Below are 25,287 nucleotides of genomic sequence, written 5' to 3'. Positions count from 1 at the left end.
AACTCTCCTGCTTAAATATCTTCACTATGTGTCCTTTACACGTTAAGTGAAGCCCAAATTTTGTTGCCTGGTATTCAAACAAGACCCTTTCCAATCTGGTTTCTAAAATGTGGTTTTCCTCCTTATTCTCTGACTGCATATGCTTCATTTAAGCAACAAAACTTGGGGAAAGGCCATATCTCATTCACTTTCACATTCTTCTCATACTCAGTAAAAACTTAAGGGATGTTAGACATATAAAAAGGTTTTCTATAAGCTTGAGGTCTTCTTTACTGCTTGTATCCACTCCTGCATGCATTCAATGTTAAGTCCACTGTTCACAACAGTAAAAGAAATAGCAAGTTTCCCTGTGTAACAGAAGCCCAAGTTGCTCACGATGTAATCAGAACAATGATGTACCCTTTTTTCTCCTTTTCCTGACTTACAATTGGTTTCCTACTCCTGCTTGCTGCCAAGTAAACTATTTGTCTTAAGCTTTGCATTGGAGAGGTGTAAGGGAGAGTTGATTCAAATTAATGTAATTTGTTTCCTTCCTCATCCCGATTTTCTAACATAATTTATACCTGTGAATTGATAATTCACATATCATTTTCAAAAACTTATTTCATTGCATCCAAACTATTAATGTCTAAAAAGCCATCACATTTGTTTCACAAATGAAGACACTGTGGTTAATTGCCATCGAGAAGATCACAATATTACTCATTCAATACAGTTTATTCAGAGTCTGCTACCATGTGGTCAGTACACTAAGGAAATACATAGAAAGGTTTCTAAACCCATGTTTTAATGGGAAGGGGCAGTTGATCAAAGAAGTCTCCTCAGAATAGCTGAAATTTAAACTGAGATGCAGATGAATTTGTTCATAAGCAAGGAGTAAATCACAAAGGACCTCTTATGCAATGCTAGGGATTTGCGTTGTATCGTAATTGCAAAAAGGAATTTTAAGTAAGGGATTTGCAGGATTAAACTGGGAATAGGGAGGCCAAAGGGTACAAAGTTATAGAGATGAAAAAGTATACATATCGGCCAGGTGCGGTGGCTCATGCCTGTAATTCCAGTACTTTGGGAGGCCGAGGCAGGTGGATCACAAGGTCAGGAGTTTAAGACCGGTCTGGCCAACATGGTGAAGCCCCATCTCTACTAAAAATACAAAAATTAGCCGGGCATTGTGGCGGGCACCTGTAATCCCAGCTACTCGGGAGGCTCAGGCAGGAGAATCTCATGAACCCGAGAGGCAGACATTGCAGCAAGCCAAGGTTGCACCACTGCACTCCAGACTGGGCGACAGAGCAAAACTCCGTCTCCAAAAAAAAAAGTCTGGATATCTAATGTACAGCATGAGGACTATAATTAATAATATTTCATTGTATACCAGAAATTTTCTAAGAGAGTAGACAGATGTTAAGCATTCTTATCATTGTTTTAAAAAAGGTAACTATGTGAGATGATGAATGTGTTAATTGGCTTGACTGTAGTAGTCATTTAACTATGTATATCAAAACATTATGTTGTACACCTTAAAATATATAACAATTTTTACATGTTTTCTTAAAACATACATATATATATATATATAGAGAGAGAGAGAGAGAGAGAGAGAGTTGAGCATCTTGTAGTGCCCAAAAATAAAATTCTCAACAAACAAAATAAACATAAAATAAAAGTATGTCAAGTGCTATAGGAGCCAGTCTGAAAGCTCACCCAATGGAATGGCCAAACCTGGAACAATTTGACCACCAAAATAAACAGTGTATTATTGAATTATAACCAAAATATTAAATACATATTCACGAGACTTTGTACTTATCTGTCTCAGTATTTATACTGATGTAAATCTTTTACTAAGTACATGAATGTATCAATAAAGAGGAAGAGACATATGTTCCTTACAGAGGAATTTGAAATGGTTTATGGAGATACTCTGTTCTCAAAGAGTTGAAGCTTAACTCATCATTCCCCAATGTGGGCTGCACTTACTGGCCTTCTTCCAAATAATGGGCTATGAAAAGGGGTCAAAACTAGTCTTATAGTTGAGAAACACCACCTGGGCCAGATGATAAAGTTTAGCATCATGGGTGATGTCATATTAATAGAATGTATCCATAATATCTGATGAGAAAGGTATATCTCTTTAATTTGGAGGTTCTTTCCCCAAATCCCTAACTCCAGTCTACTCATGAGAAAAACATTTTTAAAAAATTGAGGGATATTTGAAAAAATACCTGACTACTCCTCAAAACTTGTCCAGGTAATGAAAAACAAGGAATAACTGATTTTCCTTAATCTTTTTTAATCTGTGACAGAAGAGACTAAGGACAATAATTTATTTTTTCCCACATTTAATGGTTGTGTTTTCTTAGTCTGTTCTGTCACAGATCAGAAGAGACTAAGGAAACACAATCACTAAATGTGATGTTATATCCTAGATGAGATCCTGGAACAGGAAAAGAATACTAGTGGAAAAACTACTGAAATCACAATGAAGTATGGTGTTTAATTAATGGTAATATGCCAGTGTTTGTTTTGTAGTTTTGAAAAATGTACCCAGGTAATGTAAAATGTTAAGAATAGGCAAAACTGGGTTAGGTATATCCATACATTTTCTGTACAAACTTTACAATTTTTTGACAAATCTAAAACTATCCTAAAATACATTTATATTTTTTAAAATAGCAGGACGCAATGAACAGTTAGGCAACTTCGACAAGTTGATAATCATCTGAACGGAGGAAGAATCAGCAAAACAAATATGGAGATAGAGACAAGTAGGTTTAACCTGGTTTGATGACTGATATGATTTGGCTGTGTCCCTACCTAAGTCTCATCTTGAATTGTAGTTCCCATAATCCCTATGTGTCATGGGAGGGACCCGGTGGGGAGGTAACTGAATCATGGGTGTGGTTACCCTCATGCTGTTCTTGTGATAGTGAGTAAGTTCTCACAAGGTCTGATGGTTTTATAAAGGACTTTTCTCCCTTTTGCTCAGTACTTCTCCTTGCTGCTGCCATGTGAAGAAGGATGTGTTTGTTTCTCCTTCTGCCATGATTGTAAGTTTCCTGAGGCCTCCCCAGCCACGTGGAACTGTGAGTCAATTAAACCTCTTTCCTTTATAAAATATGCAGTCTTGGGTATGTCTTTATTAGCAGCATGAGAGCAGACTAATACAGTGACAATGTTAGGGGAAATAGGAGGCTGGTGAGGGAAAGGGGACAGGGATCACAGTGTTGGTGAGAGGCAGATCAAGTCACCAGTCCAGGTCCTCTCCCTCTTCAAGACCATGAGATGGATAGCCTATAGCAAGTAGGAGAGACCATGGGGAACCATGGGGGAATACTCTAGGCCTAGAATGATGGAAGATGAATAGAAAGATGAACGTAGATGAAAGATGAATTAGGAAAGTTGATGACGGATTAGATCAAGAGCCATGGAAAAGCAAAGAACAAGACCCAAGGAGACTCTAAACCTAAGATTTGAAATAGTGGCTATGCTCTCAAGAGAACTGGAGAAATTTGGGAAAGGAGAATTGTTAAAAAATAAAGTAATCAGATATGTTTTGATTGATATCAGGGCATTATGTGGAAGTGTTTCACAGTACAGTGAAGCCAACTGGAGTCTGGAGATATATACAATACATCTAGAAAAGTGAGAAAAAGTAAAAAAGGTCATATGAATTGACAAGAATAAATTCATTAATAAAACATAAGAGGTTTGGTTAAGAGTACGGGACCAGAAGCCAGAATCTACTGAAATTGTTTTTATGATCTTCATACACTCTCCCTCTTGCTATAGTTGTTCCACAGCCATTCTATATTTCCTTATCTGAAATGTGGTTATTCATTAATTGACCTTTTGTCCCCAGATATACGCTACTACCTTTAGCTACAGAATTCTTCTTTGATTTTCACATGTTACAAGAAACAATTGTTTTTTCTTCCAGTAAACACGTTTCTCAACTGGATGCTTCCTTGTCTTATGTTTGAACATTTAGTTAATGATTGCTATAGGGCATCAGTGCCAGATTGAGAGAAGAGCAAAGCTTCTGGAAAACGAGACTTAGAGGTCTATTAGCGAAAAGCGCTGATGGGAGGCATTCATAAAACTCTTGTGGGTCCAAGACAGGTGGCCTCCAACATGGATGGCTTGTCCCTGTAAGAAAAGTTAATGTGGCTGGGCACAGTGGCTCATGCCTGTAATCCCAGCACTTTGTGAGGCCGAGGCGGGTGGATCACCTGAGGTCAGGAGTTCGAGACCAGCCTAGCCAACATGGTAAAACCCCCTCTCCACTAAAAACACAAAAAGTAGCCAAGTGCCATGGTGCTTGCCTGTAGTCCCAGCTACTCAGGAGGCTGAGGCAGGAGAATTGCTTGAACCCGGAAGACAGAGGTTGCAGTAAGCCGAGATCATGCCACTGCACTCCAGCCCAGGCGACAGAGTGAGACTCCATCTCAAAAAAGAAAGAAAGAAAGAAAGAAAGAAAGAAAGAAAGAAAGAAAGAAAGAAAGAAAGAAAGAAAGAAAGAGAGAGAAAGGAAGGAAGAAAAGAAAGAAAGAAAGAAAAGAAAAGAGAAAAGAAAGAAAAATGTTAATGTAAGAGCAGTTTCAGAAGTTTCCTATAAATTGAACATACAATAAGGAAAGATTACACCAATATAAGGAAAGAGAAAGTGCAGGTAGTTGATCCCAGATTTGACATGAGCCACCATATGGCAGCAATAGTAGCAGTAGGCACAGGCACTTATTAACCCCTTTCGTCCTGGTCTGAGCTATGAGCCTTACGTAAAGACATTATCCTCTTTATTCCTCATAACAACTTTGTGAAGCATCTACAGGTCCACAGTCCCTAATTCATCATTTCAAACCCCACAGAGGGGTTTGTTTTGTTTTCGTTTTGTTTCAGAAGTTTTTCTTTTGTTTCATTTTGTAACTCATTTGACAGCAAAATCTGTCAAGAGATGATTTAAGGATAATTATTTTCTCTACATGATATGTTTTGCCAAAGAATTATTGGTGTATTTGATTAAAGCGTGCTGTGCCAGGCACCACTGGGCTTTCTGAACTGCATCATATAATTTTTTAAAATTTACAAAAAAAAATTGAATTTTAAAACCCATCCAGCTTGAGGGTATTTGGAGGAAAAATTGTGAAAATTGAGGGTCATAAATGTGAAGTTTAGCTTAAAGTTACACATAGGTTTGAACTGAGGTCTGTCATTCTGCAAAGATTAGACTTTCAATCATTAAATGACATGCTGGAAATGTTACTATCTTTACAGCTGGCACCAGAATTTATTTTAGGGAAAGAAGTGTCTTTTTTGGGAAAATATCCTGAAAAGAACTTGTTAGATATGGTATCTCCAGAGCCAAGGTGTCATCTGTTTCTGTTCTAGACAAGGAAAGAAACTGGTTGTTTCATTCCTGGCTGGAGAGGGTAGAAAAGAGAATGAAGAAGGAGTAACAAACATTTGTAAGTTTGGCTACTGCTTGGTGGGAAATGACCAAGAAAGACTTCCAGTTAAGAGTAGTTATAAAGTCTGACATGTTTTTAAAATATTTTGTTGCCTAGTGTGTGATGCAATTCTTTGCAATCTTATTAAAGTCTACTATGCCCACAAATGCTTATAAGGCATGGATTTCGCACATGTTATCAGGTGCCACTGGATCTAACAGTGTACTTGACTCTGTAGATAAAAGGTCATGACATCCAGGAGTTTAGTAAAGGAGACAAATAAGAAAAATGAAAAATTAGAATTTCCAGTTTAATGTGCTATAACAGAGACACGCTAAATTGCAGGGTTTACATAGATGAGGGGGCAACCGTTTTGGTGTGGCAGTATTAAATTAAGAATCCTGGCTTCTTGGAGTTTAATCCAATGTTCTAACCATGACATTAAGATTAAGTTTGTACACACACACACATACACACACACACAAATCAGTAAATACCATATCTGTTCATCTGTTACCAGGAACAAGAAACTGAAATCTCTGTGCTTCAGTTTCCTTTCTTATAAAGGAGAGATAACAATGCCATCAGGATTAAAATGATGAAAATAAAATACTACAGTGACTGATGAATAGAAGCTTTTGAAAAATATTAGTAGTGACTATAGTGATAATGATGAGGATGAGGATGTAATCAACGTAATTATTAAGTGATGGCTTTACAAACTGCTATGAGAGGCAAAGGAAAGTGAGTAAATCATTCCTAATTGCATCAAGCACCACAGACATTTTACCCAAGCTGTAGAGGATGGGTACAGCAAATAGGTACACATGCGACCTATTTGGAGAACAAGCAGTGGAACAAAAACAAGAGGTCATTTATGAAAAGCCATGAAATTCCCTAAATAATGAAAAATAAAAGTTGAAGAGTTAAGTTGCAGCTATGTCAAGGAGGTCTCCAAGTGTCAGGCTAAGTATAATAAGCTGTATATCTCTAGTTTCTGTCATTTTTTTCTTACCAGTTAAACTTTGGGCACAGAATGTGAAAATCAACAGCTGCCAGCCCAGCATCTCCATTCCAGCACGTATTATCAACATCCATTAGAGCAGTTCTCTTGAGTTTTGTCATCACTCTTTACTCAGGTGAATAATTAGTCCTTGAATCAGAGGGGAATAGGTCATAATATGTTTGCTTGAGTTCCCAAAGATAGACATGCATAAATATGTACTCAGAGCAGTAAAGAAGAAAAGGAAAAGAATGTACACAAGGTTGAGCAATGTAAACACGTTCAATATGACTAATAGTCTAGCACGGTATCAGGATTTCTCTGGTTAATGCACTCCTCATCTCCAGGGGCAAACAATATTTATTCTGTCAAGAATTGATCGTATGAGGCCTCAATATATTTTCTATTGTTCTAATTCACAGAAGGAGCGTGATATTATTACTAGCTAGCAATTATAATTCCTGGAGATGTGAGGAATAATATTTTTGCACAATATTTACTTATGGTTTCTCGGTTTATTCTCACACCACATGAACACTGTATGATGTGTCTTTTTGTAGTTGAGAAAATTATTTTACCCAGTCATGTCACAGTTGAAATGGCAGATTTATAATTGGAGACAGGCCCCTCTCTCCATGGGTTTTGTTTATCCTCTTTAACTTGTTGTCTGCAAAGGGCCATTCTCTATCACAAATTTGGGGCCCGTTTTTAACTAGAATTCATCTTAGTATTGTAGTGATTTAAAAAACAAGATTGTCTGGGGTCCATAGGACATGTTTGTGTAGCAAAATATTTTTCTAATTACAGATTAGGATTGGTGAACTGAGATGGAATAGAATACAAAAAATCTATCAAGAGTCCTCACCTATAATAAGACTATGTTTTGTTTTTTAACAACTGTGTTCGTCTGCTCCCATGTCTACATGTAATACATATACTAGGCCATAACCCAAAATTTTTACTTTAGGTTCACAGTCAAAATGTTTAAAAAGCACTGTGTGGTGAAAAGAGCCCAGGCTTTGGCATCAGGCAGGCCTACATTTAAAGTTATTACTGCTGCTATTATTATCTAATGAGTTTCTGTGACCAAATCCCAGCCAATTCCCTTCTCCCCATACTGCTTGTGAAACCCAAGAAAAAATCCTTTTCTCATATATGAACCCTCCTTAACAGTGGTTATTGGAAGTTTCTTACTGGTCACAAAACTATTTAAATGATGATTTGAGATGAAAAGAACCAATGTATTTTCATCTCAAATCAAATCAAATATGATCCAACCAATATCTATCAATGCTAAGACTAAACTCCGTGAGGGCAGACATCATATTAATTTCCCTAGCACTCAGCCAAAAATTTTTATATAGTAAGGACTTGATGAATATTTGAATATGTTAATGGTTGCCTGAATAAAAGGCCGAATGATGAACCAATGAATGGCTACTCAACCGGAGGCACTGGAGACACAGAAGTGAACAAGGCATAAACCTTGGTCTTCAGAAATATATACATTTATCACTTAATTTATGTTTTTAGCAAATATTTATTTAGTATTAACTATTTTCCAGACAATTTGTTAGGTGCTACAATAAATAAAGCAACTGTATTTGCTCCCTAAAAATAAAGAGATATTACATAATAATCATACAAATAGCTATAGAGTTGGAATTATTTTAAGTGCAATGAAGGGTTTTATGAAATCATACAATAGGAGAGATTAATCTAGATGCAGAAAGAAGTAAAGGAAGACCCAGAAAGAATGGCTTCTTGAGAAAATACCGCTTAACCTTTTAACCTTAGAAGGTGAAATCTGTTTTGTATTATTTTGTTTCGCTGGTCCTAGTAAAGGGTAACAGAGAAATGACCAATGTAGCAAGGAAATGACCAGATTCAGCAAGGAAGAATCTCTTGGGGAATAAAGACAGAAAGGAGCCAAGTCATGCAGAACCTAAATTCTTCCTGAGCATTCTGAACAATGAGAAACTGGACAGAGACATGATCAAATTTGCAGTCCACAAAGATCCCTTGACCGTTCTATGGGCAGCAGCTTTAAGGAAGAAATAACAACAAATATTGAGAAACTCTTTGCAGGAAATACAGAAACCCAGGGGGGAAATGATGGCTTTATCTTAGATATGACAGTGGAAGCTAATGAGAAGTGTCTGGGATTGAGGTTATTTTGAACACGAATCCAAGAACAGAACTTGGTAGCAAATTAAGTGTGGAAGATGATGCATAGAAAGGGGAAAGGGAAATGTCAGGGAGAACAACGAGGTTTGGGCTTGAGCGATCTACTGGAAAGAAAAGAAGCTGTAGGGAGAATAGAGACAAAAATACTGTGGTGAAAGATCAAATTAGTAGTATGGAACATATTAGATTTGAGGTAGCTGTAAAACATCAAAATAGTGATGTCAAGAACTAAACACTTCCAAAGCTTCCCTTTGATAAAAACCAAAGTCCTTACTCTAGCCTGCACTAGATCTAGACCCTCACTGCTTCCTTTATTTCATCTCCCGTTTTGCCCTCTATCCCTTTACAAAAGATTTCGGGTTTTTAAAAGCTTGGCCTTGCTTTCCTTTAACACACTGTAATTTCTCTGCAAGTGTCACTTGATGCGCCTTACACTGGCCTGTGGAAATTGGGGCTTGGGAAACCAGAACAAATTCCAACACTCTGGCTGTTGCTGTGGAATAATTAAGTCCCTTATCTCTGAGCCAGGAGTCTGTGCCTGCTGCCAGAAACCATTATAATGTGGATGTTTCTCAAACATGTCAAACCAGCGTCAGCCTCAGAGCCTTTGCACTTACTAGTCTGTCTGTCTAGAATGCACATCCTTGGAATAATTGCATAGTTCAAATCCTCATTTCCTTCATGTCTCTGTTAGATATCACCTGAAAAGCAAGACCTTCTCTGATCACGCTATGATATATATCTCCTTAACCCTCCAGCACCCTTATCCTTCCTATCCTTTTCTCCATAATATTTATCTGATATATTTTACAATCATTTATTATTTTTTGTCGCCTGCCTCCCTCAACAAAAATGCAATGGAAGCTCCATGAAGACAGAGATTGCTATTTTTATTTACTGATCTGTCTCAAGAGATAAATACAGTTCTTGTCATGACTTGGGAAGGGTTTGAGATTTTATCCTACTTAGAAGCTAAGAAGTTAGCCTGCCACATTATAATGGTTTCTGGCAGCAGGCACAGACTCCTGGCTCAGAGATAAGGGACTTAATTATTCCACAGCAACAGCCAGAGTGTTGGAATTTGTTCTGGTTTCCCAAGCCCCAATTTCCACAGGCCAGTGTAAGGCGCATCAAGTGACACTTGCAGAGAAAGTACAGTGTGTTAAAGGAAAGCAAGGCCAAGCTTTTAAAAACCCGAAATCTTTTGTAAAGGGCAATTAACATGGTCTTTGCCCTAGAAGGAGATATTAACTTTATTACACTAAACAGTAAACAAACCTGCCTTTTGATGCAGATGGAGACATTACATATTTTCTAAGGTCGTTTGTTATATAAACACCCTTAAAAAGATAGTCTGAAACAAAGGTTATCAGCACCTCTACTCATAAGACACACCGAAACGTGAGAGAGGATGGAGAATTCTCTTCTAATAACACATGGTAGATATCCGGCACATATTCTCTTTTACCCAGCACATATTCTCAAATGAAAGAGTAACCCTTTGAGTTAGGTGTTATTATTATTTTAATTTCCAGATAAATACACAGAAGCACAGCAAAAGTGGCTCCAACAAGCACCCTGTAGCTCCAGAATACACGTTTTAGGGAACTGAGTCCTCTCTCTCTCATGCGCTCTCTTTCCCTCTCATCTGCCACTCCATCAGCTACTTTAGGCTTTGTGAATGGGTGATGGAAAAATACAGAAAAGAGAAAGAAGAATAAGAAAGGAAGAGTGGAGGAAAGGAAGAAAGAGTGGAGAGGTTTTACCCTACTTGGAATAAAATTCTTTCTAGTAGCTATCCATACCTGCTCATCTATCCAGAACTACAGAGTAGAAGGGATCTCTGAGTTCACCTTACAGGTGAGAAAACAGGCTTGAGAAGGGAATGACTTTCCCACAATCATAGAGGGAATTAGGGATCAAACTAACCACCAGAACTGTTTTCCTGACAGAATCTTTGCCTTGCATGTTTCAGGCCCACCTGGCTCCTTTCACCTTTCTTACACAGGTGACATTCCGAGAACCTGAAGGCCAGGCTACGACACCGAATCAATCAATAACCAGGGAGATCTGTGATATAGCCCAGTAGGTGGGGCCTTGCTGCCATCTGCCATATGACCCTTCCAGTCCCAGGCTTCTGAAGAGATGTGGTAAGTGCAGTGCAGTTTTCAACTGACCTCTGGACGCAGAACTTCAGCCATGAAGGTAACAGGCATCTTTCTTCTCAGTGCCTTGGCCCTGTTGAGTCTATCTGGTAAGTGCTTTCGCATATTTTTCAAATTTAAATAATACCGTTTTGATCTGTTGCTTTGTGAAGCACATTATCTTCTAGACTTTTGATGTAGTCTAGTCTTCGAGAGATCTTTTGGACCTAAAGAGATGAAATAAGATCAACAGGTAAGAATTATGTTGTCAGAGGGATTTTTAACCTACTATAAGGAAAACAATTCCACTAGTAAGAACTTCCCAGAAATAAAAAAGTTTTCCTCTATTGATGTGGCTGACCCTTTGTTGGGATATGGTAGAGAAAAGGGGTAAAAATATTTTAACTTTAAGTATACTTCTAATTCTGTAAATGTGTAAGGCCAAATTACAAATTTTAAATTCTCATGGGATTGCATAAAATAGATAAAATAGCTTCCAGTTATTCAGTATAAAAGGCACAATTTGACTGATTAAAAATTTTTTTTTATTGTATAGGTTTCAGTGTACTGGAATCATGTATAGTTTGTCAGATTTATCCCTGAATAGCTAATATATGTGATAAAAGGGAATTTTTTATTTTCAATTTCTAGTATTTCTTATTAGTATCTGGAAATACAAAAATTACGTTTTGTGTATTTACATTACACATTTTGAACGTTTTGAAAGAAAGTATTCTGCTCGAAAAGATGGTGCACATATACCCCCAACTGCGTCTTGACAATGGTGACAGACAACTGTGAACCCGCAGAGCCAAGATCAGTTTCCTTTTTATCACTGGAAATGGTTAACATTTTCAACTTCACCTCTCATGTAGCAAAGGATCCTGTGGAGAGCCAAATCAGCACTTTGCTAAGAAGAGGAAGAATATTGTTTGTTGTATTTGCTGAATATTTATGGCAGCAGTCAGTGTTCCCTTTCCCCCTCCTCATGCATGTTAATTAATACAAATAGATGCCTGTGATGAGCACCTGCTCTTCAGTTTTTAGACTCAACTAGATTCTAAAAGCCAGTGGGCCCCCAACAATATCAAGTTCTGACTATCCCGGGGGAAATTCTCCAAGCTCATAGATGCCTCACTAATTTTCATTACATTTAGATACAAAGAACTACCTCTTTGCTCAGATCACCTCAAAGATTGATGATATTAAATTAATTTTCATGAATGTTTCCTTATTTGATTGCTATCATATTAGTTCCCTTTCCCTTCCATGAACTTATCCACAGTTATCATTTCCTATATGTTGTCTGCAAAACCTCTGCTATTTTCTGGGGGAATAGAGATTAGCTACTTTGACTATCTGTAAATTCAACAAATGTGAGTTGGACCCATAGTCCATATGATGCAATTGTTGGAAATAGCTCTTTGGGACCTGATAGTGATTTGGCAAAAGAACTCTATTTTTTCAACATTACTTACAAAAGGATATTTAAATATAATTGAAAAAGCTAACTTTGCACCAGAAGACCTGGTTACTGCTTATGATAACTGTTTCACAGCTAGTTATAAAAACTCTCCATACTTTCATCTGTAAACTGAGATAAAAATTATACTTCACTAATTGTGAGATTAAAGATCTAGTAACTGGTTTTGAGAATGTTTGTGAGGGTTCAAAAGATAATTTGCTCAGTGCCTGATTCATTTCCAGCAGTAAGTGCATAATTTCTATTTTCAAGGAAATAGATCAACTTCCTAAAACATCAAATCGAGATACTTTGATCATAATCAAAGTTTGACTTAATCTTTTTAAGATTTCGCCAAGGAAGGGGTACAGGAAAATCAGTCAGATACTTTTGGAAGATTATAGAAATCAGAAAGGGTGGGGAATGAAAGAGCCTAGTAAAGAAGTCACAGTCTGCAATGAAAGCAGAGAATTCTGATGAAGAATGGATCTGACTTCTCTCATTTAGGACCCAACTTACCATATCTGATTTATTTCTAGGTAACACTGGAGCTGACTCCCTGGGAAGAGAGGTAAAGAGATATTTGTAATTTCTTATTTCTCAGACTGGAACAGTTTGATCCAACAAAAATGCAGCCTTGCTGTCACCTTTCAGTTTAGCCTGAAGTTAAGAGGAGTATGAATGCTAGGGAGGGTTAATGTGAGAAATGCAAACGGTAATAGTAGTTCCAACCCACAGGCATATATTGAAGGACAATTTCACTGATGTATAAGCAAGTTCCATATAGTCCTATAGTGCTTGCTGTGAAGGGGTTTTTATATAGACTAGTGATAGCTGTAGACAAGTATTTGGGGTGGAAGCCTTCTCAAGTTCACTCCAAGTAGCCCTTCCTCCTTACAGCCAGTTTGACCATGTTGGCATGCAGCTCTCCCAATCACCAAGGTGCGGCTCTAATTTATAATGAACGACAGAAAATAATAAACTAGGTTCTCCTTCTAGAAAAATATTCTAACTCTAACCTTTTCGTATTTTTTTGTTTAATAGGTAATTTCAGTAAATTTGGAGACCAGAGGAAGAAGTGTCCCTGTTCTCAGTACATTTATATCTAGTCGGAGACAGCTGATAGACCAAAAGTTCATGAATGAATATATTATTACATTGGTGATAAGTGTTATAAAAAAGTTCTGCTGCCATTAAGAACTTGACCTAGTTAGAGAGATCAGGGAGGGTGCTCCGAAGTAAGTGAGGCATTATTTTGAGCCAAAAAAAAAATGAGTGTTAGTAAAACAAAACTGGTGCGGAGATGTAGTAGAATAAAGTAGTTAAGAGCTAAAGCTCAGGAACTCTGACTAGGTTTGAATTCAATTTAGGAATTCCTTAGCTGGGTGGCCTTGGCTAATTTTATTGCTTTGTGCCTCATTATCTTCACCTGAAGAAGAATATAATACTTAGTTCACAGGATAGTTAGGAGGTTTAAACAAAATAATATATAAAAAGCACTAGGACAATGTCTAGGACAATGACAATCATTTGATTATTATAAACTCTTACTAGAGTAGAATGCAAAGACTTCCAACACTGGACGATGCCTAGTGCCTTTAAGTGCCTAGTAGAAGACCACTGTGTGTGTGGACTACAGTGTACAAGGTAGAACATGCCCCAAGATGTGGCCAACCTGAGAGATGCTGGCACCCGCAGTAATTGCAAACTTGAACATTATTTCACCCATCCGTGTAAACCTCACAACAACATTATGAGATAGGTGGGAAATGGTAATATCATCACCGTTTTCAGATGAACTGATTGAGTTTCAGAAGGGCCATAGGACTTACTAATGTCACACAGCTTAGAAATAGCAGAGGCATGACTTAAAACAAGGTTTTCTGTCTCCAGATCTTAGGTTATTTCTCTTACAACACACAGTATCATTCTCCCAATCACAGTTATGCCCCAGAGAAATTAAAACCATTTCAGAGATTTTGCTATGAACTCAAGAATGGAGAACAATGGGAAATAATTCTGTTTAATTCCATTTTTAGGCCAAATGTTACAATGAACTTAATGGATGCACCAAGATATATGACCCTGTCTGCGGGACTGATGGAAATACTTATCCCAATGAATGTGTGCTATGTTTTGAAAATCAGTGAGTACAAACTTGAATTTCTTTTAAACTATATATTTTAAGTTAGTTATCTTCAAGTGTACTGATAATATGAATCTCACCCTGAGAAAAGCAAACTATTTACTTTTTCCAAAAACAGTTATCTCTTTCTTATTCTCCATTTTATATATTTAGCATTAAATATTATTTTTTAAAAGTCACTTGTATGATCAAAGCCTACATTTTTTACAGCAAAATAGTAGATAGCTTGGATTTTTATAAATCTTATACACACAAAATACCTTTAATTAAAAAAAATTATTAGTGGTTGCAATGATTGTGTTTTTTAAAGCCCTCAGTTACGCAAATATAAATTGCATAGCTTATATAACCAAAAATGTATTTTTACTCATGGCTATGAAAGCCAGTTTCAGTAAAGCTTCATTTTCTCAGTGTCCATAAGTAGGTGATGGGATACAGAGAAATAGATTCGACACAGATTTCCAATCTCACTCAGCAACTGAAATCTTAGCATGTGTCAAGCATTATTCTAATATTCCCTGTCTTACTTGTGCTTATGACTAAGAAAACATCATGAACACATATAGGCTGGCTTCTTATAACTTGCGGCAAATGCCAGAAGATGAGGTGTAAATAAAGTGCAACAGGAGTGAAACAGAGATACATATTTTTTATTAAAAGGGGCCAAGAAAGGATCCACGAAAAGAATAGAATGCCGGCCGGGTGCAGTGGCTCACTCCTGTAATCCCAGCACTTTGGGAGGCTGATGCTGGTGGATCACCTGAGGTCAGGAGTTCGAGACCAGCCTGGCCAACATGGTGAAACCCCGTGGTGGCGGGCGCCTGTAATCCCAGCTACTCAGAAGGCTGAGGCAGGAGAATCACTTGAACCTGGCAGGCAGAGGTTGCAGTGAGCTGAGATTGTGCCACTGCACTCCAACCTGGGTGACAAGAGTGAGACTCCATCTAAAAAAAAAAGGAAAAAAAAAAAAAGAATAGAATGACATTTAAATAGAGCTCTGAATTTTGGCAATATCAAAAGAGCATGCCAGGTTAAATAAAGGTGTGGAATGAACAAAGCAAATAAAAGGGATTCCACAAGTGACTTTAGTTTTTCTGAGATTGACTTGATATTAAAGACTTTGACTCAGGCTCAAATGACTGTGTAAATTTCCATTATATTCTACTGCATAAATTCCCTTTTCTCTAATGCAAACCTTCTTCTTGGGCTGTTTTAAACCATTTTGGAAAATTCTCAGAATTTAGCAAGTATTGTGGAAATAGGCCCCCTGGATGAGAGGTCTAATATCCTGAAGTTTTAGACCCAAAACACTAGGTATTCTACTTTGTAATGAATCCGTTTCCATAATTAAGACTTGTAAAAGGAATTTGAAGCCACCTGTTAGTTTTCTCATGACCCATGTTCTTGACATTAAGCTCAAACATCATATTTCCATCCAATGGGAGGAGAAAGCAAGAGAACAACAGCTTTGAGACTTGGGAAATTTCCAAGTGCCACTCAATATTTACAGTGAAACATTAGAAAAATATTAGTAGAGGGCTGGAACACCCTATCTGCTTAGTCTCTGAAACCTCCGAGTTTCTGCTTATTCTTTCTATTTGTTCAAAAATATGTAAATATGGGAGGCACATTTGTGTGCTAGAAAACATGACCTCTCTTCCTATATTTCTCAGATAAGAAAATTTAGGTCTAGAGACAAAATGTTGCTTCCTCAAATACAATATATTTCCTAATGTATGACATTGCCTTTTTTACTGTTGATTAAAAGTCCCAAACTTATTACCTAGTAACTAAAGCCAGACGCTGACCCTAGTTTGAGACAAGTAGATAATACCAAACAAGGGCTTGCAAATCAGTCTTTTTGGTGATCATGTGCTTGGCAAATATATTCAATAAACACTTTTTCTATTCCTTCTACGTCTTCACAGGGAATCTGTACCGGCAAATTCTTTTCCGTAAACCTGCATTTCCAATAGAACCTTCTATAATGATGGAAATGTTCTATGTTTATTTTGTCTAATACATAGCCACTAGCCACAAAACAGTAGCCTTAATGTGGCTAACACTAACTTAAATGTGGCTAGTATAACTGATAAGCTGAATATTTAATATTATCTAAACTAACTTAAATTTACATAGCTATATGTCGATGGTGAATATATGAAACTAGAGTGAACAGCATAGCAATTCTTGTTTATTCTGTTTAGGTGTGTGTGCTTATGTATGCTAACTGATTTGGAAATCAGTATTAATGAGCAGTTAATGATTGTGGGACAAGAAAGCATTAAAAAGTCTTAAAGAGTTTGGCTGGGCATGGTGGCTCATGCCTGTAATCCCAGCACTTTGGAAGACCCAGGCAGGCGGATCACTTGACGTTAGGAGTTTGAGACCAGCCTAGCCAACACGGTAAAACCCCGTCTCTACTAAAAATACAAATATTAGCCAGGCATGGTGGCATGCACCTGTAATCCCAGCTACTTGGGAGGCTGAGGCAGGAGAATCACTTGAACCTGGGAGGTGGAGGCTGCAGTGAGCCAAGATCACACCACTGCACTCCAGCCTGGGCAACAGAGTGAGACTCTGTCTTAAAAAAAAAAAAAAAGAAAAGAAAAGAAAAGAAAAAAAAAAGTATATGGAAGTCAGATGTCCTCCAGCAATAGAGAAGTAGAAGAATTTTTGTAAGCCCGTACACTCAAAGAAAAAATGGTTAGAAAAATTAAAGACCTGGAAACAGTCTTCTAGGGAACAATTACAAAATTTAGAGATATTTAGTTTAGGGAAGAGAAAACTGGTTTGGTAATGGTAGTGTGGGGCGAACAGAGAGGTTTTATCTGGAGGGGAGGATGTTTAGAACTGGCAGGAATCATGTGGAATAAATATATGATTTACTTTGTGAGATCTCACAGATATGAATCCCCAGAGCTCTAAGATGAAAGGTCAATCAATTAGAAGGTCCAACAATAGCTCAGGCATCAGCTCAGATGGAAACCTGGTGGCGAAGGCAGAGGCATCAGGAGCAAAAGATGCAACAACGGTTTTGAGTTTAATTTCGGGGGTTCACTGTAACACCCTGCGAGATCTGTAAAAACTGTAAGGACAGATATTTTTCCTTTCTGTTGTATCCTTAGTGTATTCAACAGTAAGCAATAAATATTTGATGAATTAATGACTAAGTGAATGTATAAATGAATGAAAGACAGAGAAAAGATTATAAATCTCAAACCTCTCCAACTTTAAATGTAGCTGTTATTTTTCCCCGTTTTTCTCCCATAGTCACTTTTTGATCAGTAAAGTTTAAGCTGATTTTTTGTTTTAATCTCTACTGCAGGAAGCGCCAGACTTCTATCCTCATTCAGAAATCTGGGCCTTGCTGAGAACCAAGGTTTTGAAATCCCATCAGGTCACCGTGAGGCCTGGCTGGCCTGATTGTTGAATAAATGTATCTGAATATCCCCTGTTGTTTCCATTTGCTTTTTCCTCGAAGGTATGTTTGATTATACCAGGGTCAGGGGACTTTGGCAAGACTCAGAATAGACCAAGTTTTAAAAACACCAGGAATTCTGTAATTTCAGAGAGAGTTTCCCTCACAATTCCTTTTCTTTCCTCATCTTTCTCACATCCTGAGGTCACTGCCTTAGAAAATGTGATTGCAGATAATAAATGGCAGAGCACAGATGATCATGAATACAAGTAATTCTTTGAGGACTGGACTACTATTTTAAGGAACAATTGGAAAATACCCAGTCCAGAAACATGTTACCCATCATAGTCTGCTGATTGGAATAACATCTTTAGGTTTCCTTGGGATTTGATTGAGCATCTATTGTGGCTGGCACAGGTCTACGTGCGTGGGCATAGAGATGCCTATCTGTTGGAATAGAGTTTAGTCTTTGAGATTTTCCACTTATCTCAGAATGTAGATTTTGGGTCAGACGTAATCGTCTCAAAAAGATCTGAATCATTGAGAAAACAAACAAACAAAAAAAGTACATTTTCTTAACAAGGCTGTGGAGCAGCTTCTGGACTTAGCCTTAGTTCTTCCCCAGCAGGGCCAGTTCCCCATTAGTTACTAAGGTGAATGGTGGTAAAGTAGAGCCTGTGGTTGTCCCTGATAACCCGGGGCTTGGATGGAGGACTTCCTCTTGTGCTTCCCTGGGAGATCTGCTTCACCGGGCCTGATAGGTTTGTGCTGTGCTAAACTGAGGCGGGTAGGTGGGGAGGCCTGATTCTGGATTAACTTTGGGAACGGTCTCTTCTACTATCAAACCATTCCCAAAAGATAATCTGACAAGGAAAAAAGTGACTATAGACGGGATGAACTGATCAAGAGACCTTTGTGCAGTGCACTTGAGTTTATGTGTGAGCCAGAACAACCCTATAAGATTATCCTTATCTTATGAGTAAACTTAGAACTAAGTGAAATCACCTGCCTAATATTGCAAGCAAACAAAGCGAGAGGCTTAGGTTTTTATCATAATACAGGACTGACTTCAAGTCTAATGCTTCTTCCATTAAGCCACAATCACCTCACGTGAGTTATTCATTATTGCCTATTTTTTCTATAGAAACTTTAGATAACACCTTCCTACTGAAAAGGACTATGTGTTTATATTCAGGGAAGCAAATCAGATAAAACTAAAGAAGCTCCCCAAAAGAAAAAAAAAAAGTATGTACAGCTATTAAAAGAAGGAGGAGGAGGAGGAAGAGGAGTTAGAGGAGGAGGAAGAGGAGTTAGAGGAGGAGGAGGAGAAGGAGAAGGAAAAGGAGGAGGAGGAGCAAAGAAGAAAGAAGAGGAGGAGGAGGGGGAAAGGAGAAGGAGTGGCAGGGGGAGGAGAAAGAGGGGAGTGGGAGGAAGAAGATGAAAAAGCAGCTTGAATTCCCAAACTCAAGAAGAACTAGCCTAGAATGGAAAACTGGGTAGAGAGCTAACAAAGCCTGAGATGCAGCAGGTTTTCTAATATACAGCAGGAAATAGATCACCCATTGAACCAGAAATAACCAGTCAAAAGCTATTCCACACTTGCCAAACACAGTTGCCTGACACTCTAAGGTTTAGGTTAATTTCTTGTGATATTCAGAATATACACGTCTTGAGGCTTAAATCTGACCACTAGAGGATGCTGTAGTCTGCCAAGTGCCTCAGCCAAACCCCTGTCTAACAGCTCTCATTAAATATCACGCTAACAGCAGTTATGGATGCAAGATGGCTTCCAACACCGTGTCTGTGATGCTAGAGGACACTCGAAGGACATCCCTAAAATTAAGGACCTTTGCCATGATAAACAGAATTTTTTTTTTTTTTATTATACTTTAGGGTTTTAGGGTACATGTGCACAATGTGCAGGTTTGTTACATATGTATCCATGTGCCATGTTGATTTCCTGCACCCATTAACTCGTCATTTAGCATTAGGTGTATCTCCTAATGCTGTCCCTCCCCCCTCCCCCCACCCCACAACAGTCCCCGGAGTGTGATGTTCCCCTTCAGATTTAAATAATTGAATGCTACAGATTTTCATGTCCAACTGAACCAGTCTACAAGTCTGGAGAGACAAGGCTTAGAGATTATAAGCAGAAGCAACCCATTAACCCAAATTGTCTGTCTTTAATGGTTGTGTTCTCTCTCTGACCCATCAGAAAGCATGTGGATTGCTATGTTCATGTATGGTAGTTTATTAGGCCATTCTCCCATTGCTCTGAAGAAATACCTGTGGCCAGGCATGGTGACTCATGCCCGTAATCCCAGCACTTGGAGGCCAAGGCGGGTGGATCACCTGAGCTCAGGAGTTCAAAACTAGCCTGGCCAACATGGTGAAAACCCATCTTTACTAAAAATACCAAAATTACCCAGGCATGGTGGTGGGCACCTGTAATCCCAGCTACTTGGGAGGCTGAGACAGGATAATCGCTTGAACCCAGGATGTGGAGAATGCAGTGGGCAAAGACTGCACCATTGCACTCCTGCCCGGGTGACAAGAGTGAAACTCCAACTCAAAAAAAAAAAAAAAAAAAAGAGATACCTGAGACTGGGTAGTTTATAAAGAAAAGAGGTTTAATTGGCTCATGCTTCCACAGGCTATACAGGAAGCATGATGATGCAGGCATCTGCTCAGCTTCTGGGAAGGCCTATAATCATGGTGGAAGGTGAAGGGGGAGCAATCAGGTCACACAGGCCAAACAAGAGCAAGAGAGAGGGGAGGTGCTACACACTTTCAAACAATCAGATCTCAGGAGGACTCACTCACTATTGAGACAGCCAAGTAAAAAGGGCTCCCTGGAGAACCTCCGACCAGCCTGAACTGGGAGAATGACGTGGAGCCACAGAAGTTCATGCCCTTTGCAGAGGGGAGGAGCCCGACCTCTTGAGTTCCTGTGTGGTGGGGCAGAAGCCGGATAACAGGCTTCCTTCTCGCTCTACTGAAAGTTTGAAAGTTTTTCTCTTTTTCCTTTTTTGCCCAATAAATTCCGTTTTTCTCACCCTTCTATGTGTCCACAAGCCTAATCTTTCCTGGTTGTGTGACAAGAACGCAGTTTTTAGAACTGAGGAGAAAGTCCTGTAACACTATCACAAGAACAGCACCAAAGGGATGGTGCTAAATGATTCATGAGAAATCCACCCCATGATCCAAATTACCTCCCACCAGGGCCCACTTCCAAAGCTGGGAATTTTGACATGAGATTTGGGTGAGGACACAGAGCCAAACCATATTAGGTAGTTGTGTTTTAAAAGAGATGATTTACAAACCAGAATATGTTTAGAGGAAGGAAACTACCAATATTGATAAGAATTTGAAATTTTGCTCCGTGATGAGTGGTTGGAAGAAGTAGGAAAATTTGGGCTAAGGAAAGGAAAACCCTTAGAACTTGGTGGGTCTTTTCAAAAGATTTAAGGGATTAAAATGTTAACACCATGAAAGCAGAAATTTTATCCTTTTTTTCACTGCTGTATTACAGGCTCAAAGACAATATCAAACACCTAGGAGGTACTTAATTAATATTCTTTTTGGTACATAAATGAATGGGGAAGAGGAATGAACATGATCTGGTTGGCCCCAAAGGGTAGAATTTAGACTAATTAGGTAGAGATTAAAGAGATACTAATTTTCATTCAGTGGGAAAATGTACACTATAATGCTTAAGGTCAGAGGCTCTGATTTAGAGAGGCTGAGTTTGAATCTGGCTCTGCCTCCATCAAGCCCTGTGTCCTGGGAGAAGTTGGAGAATTTCTCAAAGTCTCAGTTTCCTCATCTCCAATAGGGGTTAATAATAACAATTCCCTCATACAGCAAATAGCACAATGCCTGCCATATAGTATGTGCTCAAGAATAATTAGTTATTGTTATTATTTATCTTATAATCCTTTGGGCTCACTAAAATAGTGACCAACTGTCTCCCAGTATATAAGCATTTCTATGACAGAAACTTTACTTCCTCAGGTAATAATTTGCTGCATTATTTATTTCTTCAGGTAATAATTTGTTGCCTTATTTACTTCTTCAGGTAATAATTTGTTGCATAATTTTGTAGAAAACATTCCTCAATGGGTACAAGATTGGACTAAAATCTCTCTGCTTTTAATTGTAAAAAATTCCAGAATTATAAACTATGCCTCCAAAATAGAAATTCAAGAGTAATTGCTGAAGATGAATTTTGTGGACTAAGAAGGGTTTTGTAGCCCTGCGAGGGAATAGGGTAATAATCCCAGCTCACACTATTAGATTCCCCATCCCTGGATGAAAAAAGAACTATAATCCTCATTAAATACAGGACCACAGAACTGCAAGTAAACTCCAAGAGGGCATAGTCAAGGGGCCAATAAATTTCTGTACAGTTTCCTCTATTGGTTTCAGAACATTTGAAATATGAAGCTATCTGGTGGGAACAGTGTATCGAAAACAAACAAAAAAAATTGTCCCATTGGAGAAGAAAATGTGTTTGAAACTAAACATCTTAAAATATAATTTATACTAAGCCTCCTGAAAAATAAGAACTTGAAAAATATTGTCCTTTTATTTCCATTTCTCTGACCCAATTTATCCCTTAAAAACCTTAGTTTATTCCACCTATGTACAAATACAATTTAGTTGCATAACAAGGGAAGCTATTAAATTAAAAAACATGCAAAGCTTTTACTTTCCCAAGCCCTAGCACTACCAACAATTTTGCTTTTTTTTACTCTCACAATCCAGTGCAGAGAGATCCTTTGTTTTCTTTCATTGTTTAAACAAAAGCTAAATTTTAGCTAAAAATATGGAATATGTATATAACAAAATGAAGTTCACAAAAACGGAATAATGCAGATCTTTTCCTTTTAAACAAATCAAAAGTCACTAAAAAGCCAAGAAATAGTGAAAACAAACAAAATAGACTGACTGGAGGTCAAGTCAAAACCTTGTTACTTGGTTGGGATGCTATTTGTGGCTAGGTGCCTTTTAGATGTGTTCAAAATAAATAAATAAAAATGGAGGCTACAATTTAGATTACCCCATGGTCAACTGCTCACAGCCATGTAACCAAAATTTTAATCATCCTGATTTCCCTGAAATCTTAACCTTGAACATAAACAAAGCATAGACATTAGCATTTTGTCCTTTTCAGCATGGTTCAATGAAATTAAACCAGTAGCTACAGATAAATCAGCTTAAACAGGCTCTGTTACCTTAAAAACAAATATATGACAGCTAATCATGAAAAAGGCCAAAATACTTCCTCCTTCAGGCCCTATAAATTGTGCTGGAACTGCTGTTAAATGGAGATTTCATGCATTCTTCAGCTTGAGGCTTCCCAGTTCATGAACTATTCTTTTGTACTCACAATAAACTCTTAAAATTCTATGTGATTTCATGTTCTCATTCCTATGTAGGAGCTAAAAAGGTGGATCTCATGAAGATACAGAGTAGACTGGTAGTCATCAGAGGCCAAGAAGGGCAGGGGGAAATGAAGAGAGGTTGATTAATGGGTACAAATATACAGTTTGATAAAAGAAACAAGACCTAGTGTTTGATAGGTCAGTAGAATGCCTATAGTTTACAATAATTTACTGTGTATTTCAAAAACACTAGAATAATTCAAATGTTTCTACCATAAAGACAAATATTTAATGTGACCAATATCCCAGTTACACAGATTTGCTCCTTATAATGACATGAATGTATTAAATCACATGGACCCTCAAAATATGTACATCACTATGTATCAATCAAAAATTAAAATAAAAAACCCTAAAACTGAAAAAAAAAAATTCTATGTGATTTAACTTTGTTTTTGACAGATAATGGATAGCTCATTCAACTCATTTAATTTGTATTCATGAATAAAAGGTGTAATACAAAATAAGTAATAATTTTTTGGCTTCATATTAGTCCGTGTTAAAAGAAGAGAAGAAGAAATAAGAGAAAATTAGGAATTAGAAGTCACCAGAGGAAAAGTTGTGTTAGAAATAAAAAAAAAACTTTAAATGTGTAACTGTGGAAATTAGAGGGAAAAAGGCAGAAAGAGCCATGCATATTATTAAATTAAGCAAAATGTAGACATAAACACCTGAATAGACAACGAGAAGTAGAGAGAAAGACCGTGAAATTTTGGTAAGATTTATAGTAAATATGGTTGTGGAAGCACAGATGCACAGTAAGTTATATTTTGAATGTTTGTGCTAAATTTCAGGGTTTTTTTTAAAAAACCACTTTTTTTTACTGAAAGAATTCTATGTGCTTTTCTTGAAAGCTTACATCTACATTTTTAAAATTTTTTTATATTCTAGGGACCTTTAAAATACTTAAAAGAATGACTTAATAAAGATTAACTTTCAAATCTTAAAGATGCAAATTAGTACAAGGTGAAAGTTAATAAAGGATAATAAAAATTACAGGAGCTAACCTCCAGGTAAAATTCTATGTGCCAGACCCTGTATTAAATATTTCCCACACATCCTCACAAGGAGTCCTGGGGTGCTCATTTTAGGAATGAGAAAACTGAGGTTTTAACTCCCTCAAGGGTTGAACTACTCAAACTGCAGAGCTCCTTGGCCCTTCCATGATGTTACACTGTTTGTCAATCTCATTTACTGCTGCTGTTGCCTCTGCTTTCTGTGACAGTTTGCACTGATGACCTCGCTTTCTTTGAAAAATAATTGCTCCAAGTTCCCTGAACATGTCATGCTCTCTGGCCTCTGTCCTACTTCTCTGATTGAATCATCCTTTTTGTTTTACTTCCCCACAATACAAACACACACAGGGAAACACACGCATTCCCCCACACATACACAAGATCCATCTGTCTAACTTTTTCTTGGCTAGCAGAACACAGATATCACCTCCTCTGGGGACCCTTTATTAATTCTCTACATCTGAATCAAGTGCTTTCCACTTTTTACTCCATCTGTGTGCTTGCCAATTTCTGAGATGTCTTTTTAAGATCTCTGCTACTGCAGAAGCCCTGGACTCCCCACATTTTTCTAACTTTTTCCCTTCTCTTAGCTTTTTAAGTATCCTAAGGGTGGTATTGGGATGGCGTCAATAAATCTGCTTCTTAGCCAAATACTATAATCCCTTTCCCCACTCCATGCTCACCAGAAAATCAACCGGTATCTAGCAGATAAAAATCAAGCACCAACAAAATTTTCCATGGAAACTGGACAAGGGACTCGATTTCTAAAACACATTGTCTTTCCAATCCGATCTCTTTTCTTCATCCTCTTTAAGCCCAGTATTACTTCTGACATGGTTTAATGTAACAGACCAGGGGTTCTACCTGCCCGAGTTTACTCAGCCCATCTTCCCTCCAATACATCCTCCTACATGCCCCACTGAACAATGCCAATTCATCTCGAACCAGAGAATACTTCTAAATTACAAAATAATTACAGTAGTGCTCTGATGAAAAACCTGTCACGGCTACACA

At 37.8% G+C, this 25,287-nt stretch overlaps 1 protein-coding gene across 2 annotated transcripts; it reads left to right on the top strand.

The window, feature by feature from the left end:
- The first annotated feature begins 2,989 nt into the window (after positions 1–2,989).
- Positions 2,990–17,842, top strand: SPINK1 (serine peptidase inhibitor Kazal type 1). 2 transcript variants are annotated; one of them, XM_032158280.2, is made up of 5 exons: positions 2,990–3,050; positions 10,646–10,891; positions 12,783–12,814; positions 14,283–14,389; positions 17,718–17,842. In XM_032158280.2, exons 2-5 carry the CDS (start codon positions 10,837–10,839, stop codon positions 17,761–17,763), a joined length of 240 nt encoding a protein of 79 aa, XP_032014171.1. In that variant the 5' UTR covers positions 2,990–3,050; positions 10,646–10,836; the 3' UTR covers positions 17,764–17,842. The 2 variants fall into 2 exon arrangements, with proteins under 2 accessions (XP_032014171.1, XP_032014170.1); XM_032158279.2 differs by having other exon boundaries at positions 10,613–10,891.
- The last annotated feature ends 7,445 nt before the right edge of the window (positions 17,843–25,287 follow it).

The sequence above is a fragment of the Hylobates moloch genome, unplaced genomic scaffold, assembly GCF_009828535.3.
Source record: "Hylobates moloch isolate HMO894 unplaced genomic scaffold, HMol_V3 SCAFFOLD_6, whole genome shotgun sequence".
Taxonomy (NCBI): domain Eukaryota; kingdom Metazoa; phylum Chordata; class Mammalia; order Primates; family Hylobatidae; genus Hylobates; species Hylobates moloch.
Note: the sequence above shows the minus strand (reverse complement) of the source record. Positions and strands in the feature narration are given on the sequence as shown.

Coding starts and splice junctions, on each gene's coding strand:
- SPINK1 (XM_032158280.2), top strand. CDS start 10,837: ATGAAGGTAACAGGCATCTTTCTTCTCAGTGCCTTGGCCCTGTTGAGT. Junction 10,892..12,782: donor GGCCCTGTTGAGTCTATCTG/GTAAGTGCTTTC, acceptor ATTTATTTCTAG/GTAACACTGGAGCTGACTCC. Junction 12,815..14,282: donor CTGACTCCCTGGGAAGAGAG/GTAAAGAGATAT, acceptor TTCCATTTTTAG/GCCAAATGTTACAATGAACT.